The following is a 5,796-nucleotide window of genomic DNA, read 5'->3' as shown; positions in this document are numbered from 1 at the left end:
AACATTTTTTTGACTTTCTCGTGAATGCATTCTTTAATAAAATGTCCACCCATACCACAAAGAAAACAAGAGTTTGGAATATTCTTGTAATAAACTTTTTGAATCAATTCACTTCCTTACCCATCTACCAATTTGATAACAGTAGGGGGATCAAGTATGAGGTCCATCAGCACATATGCCTGCAGGTTCCCACCATAGGGATTTATTAAATTTTTAGCTTCTTGGCCTAGGAATTTTCCTAGTGACAGTTCGATTGACTCAATTTGAGGAAAAGGAGACAAGATAAATATGGGAATTCTACCGCACACACTTGAATGGACAAGGACTGATTAGAAATAGTCCAAGCACCATTCTTCACTACTGCACTAGCGATTTTTCAAAGAAAAAAAGCATAAATCCAATTTGGATCAAATGAAGGTTCATGACAAGAATCCCTTTCTTAGTCCACGTATTTCTTATAGGGGATGAGGACCATGCACATAACCAACTATTGCTTTCATTCTTAACCACTAAGTCATATCATTTGACAATACAATATGAGCTTATGAGCTTTGATGCATGGAATCTTACGTGAAATAGGTCCCTTATGAGTAGTTTATTTTCTAGGTTCATCGGATCCAAATCCTTCCTTATCATGTGAGATCATTTGGGATGTATCTTGGAAGATTTTGTAGGATCCTATGCTGAGGACTTCCCAACAAGGAGCTTCGAGACTATTGGGCTTGAAGAAACTCGAGGACTTCCCAAGAGCTTCGAGACTATTGGGCTTGAAGAAACTCCTAGAGCCTCCTAGAACCAATTCAACATAAGATGACTTACTTTTCATGTGGGCTTTGCCCTTGCTCTATTATTTGGGGGTGGCTGAACTTTATTTTTGCATGCTCCGATGCATCTAGTAAATTGGTAGTTTGCAAAAGGACTTTCCAAGTTTGTTTGTGTAAATGGTTGAAGAGGGGAAGAATGTTATGATCCTGGATGCTAATCCTTGCATTAGAGGATTTAATCCAACAGGGTCAAGGGATGCATTGTCTATAGCGAGATGCTCTTTTAAAGAAGTGGCCAAGGCTATTATGGATTCATTGAATGTGTAAACACCACTGGATGGTCTAGTTTGGATCAAGAGCCAAGGCTCTTCTCATTACATGGTAGATCACGAGATGCTATGTCAAAGGTTCCTTGGGAATGGGTTTTTGGTGGTATGGGGCATCACGGCTATATTGAATTCCAGGCTGCATGCTGGAGGGTGGAGAGTTGCCTTATGTTTAAGATTAGATCCTTGATGGGACTCTACATTGTTTGTATTGTTTTCAAGTTTTAGTAGATGGTACTTTTCTTTAGGGGCCAAAAAAAAGTAAGGGTCACGATGACCTGTGCCTTTGGTCACAAATTGTATTTTCTCCCCTTACAGCCCACAAAATGTGGCCATACAAGAAGTCTAGCTAGACCACCAAATGATTTACGAGAGTACAATAGTAAAATAGCATGCCCATTGCATCCTAGAGTGGATGAAAGTGACGAAACTTGACATATCAAAGATTTGGTAAGAGCCTTTGTACATGGGTTGGACACTTTGCAAGCCTTGCAACACTACATGGAGGACTGGGTGCATCAAAAAATTAAGCTGCCACCAGCAGCCACTGGAGCTGCTGTCTTGTACCCCTGTGCAGCAGCCACCTTCGGGTTACGGAACATAGTTCTAGAAGGCTCAGGTATTCAAGAAAATACCTGAGCAAACCAATGTTTCTAATCTCATCAGCACCTTAGTCTGATCTTTTTATTAAAGTTCAAAGACGAATCTTTGCAATGATCCATGACTTCAGAAACCTGATCTTCGTTGCTTGACCAATTAGCACAAGGACAATATGATCTGCTTTGCCTTGGGGCCTAATACTTACTCATCAAGTAAACCTACTTTCTTGGCATACCCTAAAGTAACCTTGTCCAGCATCAAATTTACAAATGAGGCACATAACCTTCCTCCCCTATTCTAGCATGCAATTCCTTGAGTTTTGCTTTTATAATCTCACTTTGTGGATGGCTATTGTCTCCTACAATAAAATCGTGCACCTTTCTCCCAATCTCAATGAAAGCTTTGCCTGGTTTTTTCCACGCATCTGTACGTTTTCTTAGCTCTTCTATCTTTAACGCATCCACCCACTTGCTAGCATCTAAATAACTTTTTGACATAAGCACATAGCAAGACGCATCGCTACAATCCATGATGGCAACACGATCAAAGCATCCTCTTCCTAGCTCCGTATCACCATGTGTTCTGCAATGACTGAGCAAAGACAACCATCCCACATTCAGGGATCCAACGAGTGGCATAGTTTGAAGTAATGCTTCTGCCTCATTCAAGAAACCTGCGCGGGATAAAAGATCGGCCATGCAGAAAATGTGTGCAACAGTGGGCCTTATGTCATGGTCTTCTCTCATTGACTTGAAGTGGTGGCATGCTTCTTTTACTAAACAAGCATGGCTGCAAGCAGAAAGCACACAAAAATAGGTCACGTCATCCGGCTTCCAACCCCCCCCAAGCATACCCTGAAAACATTGGAGAGCCAGGCTATAATCATTATGCTCAGCATATCCTGCAAGCATTGTATTCCAAGCTACCACATCCGGCCTTGGTAAATTGTCAAAGACTACACATGCATCCTTGAGACTTCCACATTTGCAATACATGTCAATAAGAATATTGCAAAGCAGCAGATCTGACTCCAAGCTACAGCACACGATAAGGGAATGTATTAACTTGCCTTGATCAAGAGCTACTATGCAGGAGCAAACTTTTAGCATGCTGGCGAGTGTAACATTGTCAGGCTCTACACCCTCCTGTTGCATCCTCTGGAATAATTGGAAAGCCTCCCAACCACCCCCATACTGAGCATAACCAGAAATCATTGCATTCCATGTGACTGCGTTGCATATTGGTAGTACCTCAAACACCCTGCATGCATTTTCAAGGCTTCCACACTTGTAATACATATCAATGAGAGTGCAACCAATAGAAAGATCCATCTCAAAGCCGTTTTGTATGACAGAGGCATGTAACAGCTTCCCTATGTTCAGGACATCTAACATTGAACATCCTTTCAGCACATTCAAAAACGTGATGACATCTGGTTCCATGCCCTCCTGTTGCATCTGCTGGAAAAGTTCAAGAGCCTCTTGACCATGCCCATGCTTGACATATCCTGCCATCAATGCATTCCAAGTCACAACGGTCCGCACTACCAAATTATCAAACACTCTACAGGCATCCCCGAGACTTCCGCATTTGGAATACAAATCTATAAGTGTACTGCAAACAAAAATATCTGATCCATAGATACTTCCAGAGATGTAAGCATGAATCAGCTTGCCCTGAGCTAGGGCTGTTTTGCTCGAGCACGCTTTCAGTACACTGGTAAATGTAACGTTGTCAGCCTGAACGCCTCTCTCCTGCATTTGCTGGAAAAGTTGAAAAGCCTCATGACCATGCCTATATTGGGCATATCCTGCAATCATTGCATTACAAGTAACTGAACTTTGTGAAGGCAAATTACTAAACACACTGTATGCATCCTCAAGGCTCGCACATTTGCAATACATATCAATAAGTGTGCTACCAACAAACATATCAGTGTGAAAACCATGTTCAGCAATTTGGGCGTGGATAAGCCTCCCCACTTGGAGGCTGGAACATGCTTTCAAAATAGCAATAAATGTGACACCATCTGCTTTGATACCTTCTTGCTGCATTTGGTAACAAATTTGAAGAGCTTCTTGCCCATGGCCATGCTGAGCGTATCCTGCAAGGATTGCATTCCATGTCACGACATTTCGTGCTGGTAATATCTCAAGAACCCTTTGTGCTTCACGTAAATGTCCACATTTGGCATACATGTCAATGAGGGTGCTGCCAATATATACATCTGCAGCAAAATCACTCTCAGTGATGTGACTGTGGATTTTCTTACCCTCCATTAAGGTCTCTAGGTTAGCACATGCTTTTAGAACAGCAACATAAACATATTGATTTGGTTTAACAGATGATTTTCGCATTTGGTGGTACAGTCTGATGGCCTGTTCAGCTTCTCCAAGCTTGGCATGTGATGAAATAGTTATACTCCATGTGAACACAGTCTTTTCTGGCAAAATTTTGAATACTCGGTCTGCGTCCAACAAACTTCCACACAAAGCATACATACGGATTAAGTGGCTTCCCAAAAAGGAGTTTTCCTCCAATGCACTTCTCATCATGAGGCTGTGTACTTTTCTGCCTGCCGCCAGGTCTTTATTGATGATTGATTCATGTAAAAGCAAATAGACCATGTCGATGGAGTTTGAAACTCCTCTTTGCAACATCATATCAAGGGCCTGAATTGTCTCATCAAGTTGTTGATCTTTCATGGCATGATATGGCATGAACGCGGCAACATGCAAGTTCCTTCCTCCCATTTTGCATGATGGCGACATCAATGACGGACTAATCTTAAAATGATCGTGAAATGGCAATAATGTTTTCAGACAATTGTGCACTTGTTCTTGGAGAAATGCGTGAGTTTCCACATCAACAACAGAATCATGTTGATTCACCGCTTATAACATAATAATTAGTGTTTAACAAAAATTGGAGGCCGTAGGTTTTCCACAGACAATCCACAAGGCATCGTTTGTGCACAGGCTAAGCTAAGAAGGGATGTCCCTCCTGCTACTTGGGCACATTTTGACAAACTATTCCCCGGCATATTCAAGGGCCACGGTGACAAAACATCGAGTATGCATACTTGTACGTTGAAGTAGTATCGGTCTGTAGCTCTGCATCCATTGAGTAGCCATGGCAGAACCAACGATGTTGGCTCCTGTCAAGAAGACCTCCTTTTTGGCCATAGCGATTAACACGAAAGAACACAAACAAAAATACCGTTTGCTGTTGTAGCTACTTCACCACCGCAAGATATGGAATTTAAACGTGTCTATTGACTGACATATCTGCATGCCAGAATCACGTTCTCAATGTAATGAAGCAGCAGGTCTTAAAGGCAAGAACAATGAACAATAGGTGCCCTTCCCGAACTGAACATCTATCGGACCACGTCGGCTTCTCCGAAGCCATCCAAGGTCAAAATTTCTCTTGGGCTTTTGTTGACAGCTAAGGCCCTTCCAATTTTTGGACGAACATAAAAGGTCGCACGGAACATTTGCAAGAATGGACTTTGGAGCCATGTCTTGTTCTGTAACAAAGTGCCCACCAAGGACACCTTCCTGCAAATAGTAGTTGTGGAGATCGTGACGACGCTGCAGAACCCGCCTTGTCCACAGCATGAGCAGCCGCATAATAATAAGTCTGCTGAGCGGCCGCCAACATTTGAAGTATTCTGACTCTGCCGGATCAACAAGATGCATTATGAAAATCATTAGATCAATTTACATTCATCAGGCCTGCCCTTAACGAAATTGAAGGTGTAGGGAACCCATTCCCCGCAGGAAACCGGTTTTCGATCGGGATCATCGTCCGGTGCCGATTCCCGGCTGTCGGCGGATGTCGCGAGGCAGGGGTATCCACCTGTGGGTCGGGCGTTGGGCAGGGCGTATGACGAAGGAGAGGTCGTTGGGTCGCGTGTTGGTCTGGCGTTGGGCGAGGATTGCACGCGTGTCACGGAGGTGGGGGTCTTTGTGCCGCATGGCAATTGGCAAGCCGGTATGTGGCGGGTTGTTTGTGGTGGTTTGATGTGCGTGTGTGCTTGGTGGACGCGTGTTTATTTTCTATGGGCTGCATTTAGTGTGGCGGTTGTGGATGTGTGTGTTTTC

At 43.2% G+C, this 5,796-nt stretch overlaps 1 protein-coding gene across 2 annotated transcripts; it reads right to left on the bottom strand.

Annotated features, from left to right (window-relative positions):
• Window positions 1–1,521: 1,521 nt before the first annotated feature.
• Window positions 1,522–5,463, bottom strand: LOC147889102 (pentatricopeptide repeat-containing protein At3g16610-like). Of its 2 annotated transcripts, none has more exons than XM_087392068.1 (2): window positions 3,732–5,463; window positions 1,522–3,500 (listed from the first exon to the last, which is right to left on the bottom strand). In XM_087392068.1, the coding sequence occupies exons 1-2, from the start codon at window positions 4,459–4,461 to the stop codon at window positions 1,954–1,956; spliced, it is 2,277 nt and encodes a 758-aa protein (XP_087248194.1). In that variant the 5' UTR covers window positions 4,462–5,463; the 3' UTR covers window positions 1,522–1,953. The 2 variants fall into 2 exon arrangements, with proteins under 2 accessions (XP_087248194.1, XP_087248195.1); XM_087392069.1 differs by having other exon boundaries at window positions 2,347–2,479; window positions 2,760–5,463.
• Window positions 5,464–5,796: the final 333 nt, after the last annotated feature.

Source organism: Dipteris shenzhenensis, chromosome 20, assembly GCF_047967505.1.
Source record: "Dipteris shenzhenensis isolate YYH24624 ecotype China chromosome 20, Dip_SZ_1.0, whole genome shotgun sequence".
NCBI classification, from domain to species: domain Eukaryota; kingdom Viridiplantae; phylum Streptophyta; class Polypodiopsida; order Gleicheniales; family Dipteridaceae; genus Dipteris; species Dipteris shenzhenensis.
Note: the sequence above shows the minus strand (reverse complement) of the source record. Positions and strands in the feature narration are given on the sequence as shown.

Excerpts from the sequence above, each read along its gene's own strand:
- LOC147889102 (XM_087392068.1), bottom strand. The coding sequence starts at position 4,461 with ATGTCGCCATCATGCAAAATGGGAGGAAGGAACTTGCATGTTGCCGCG. Across the intron at positions 3,501-3,731 it reads TTACCAAATGCAGCAAGAAG|GATATGCCCAATATAGGCAT; the intron begins GTATCAAAGCAG and ends CAATGATTGCAG.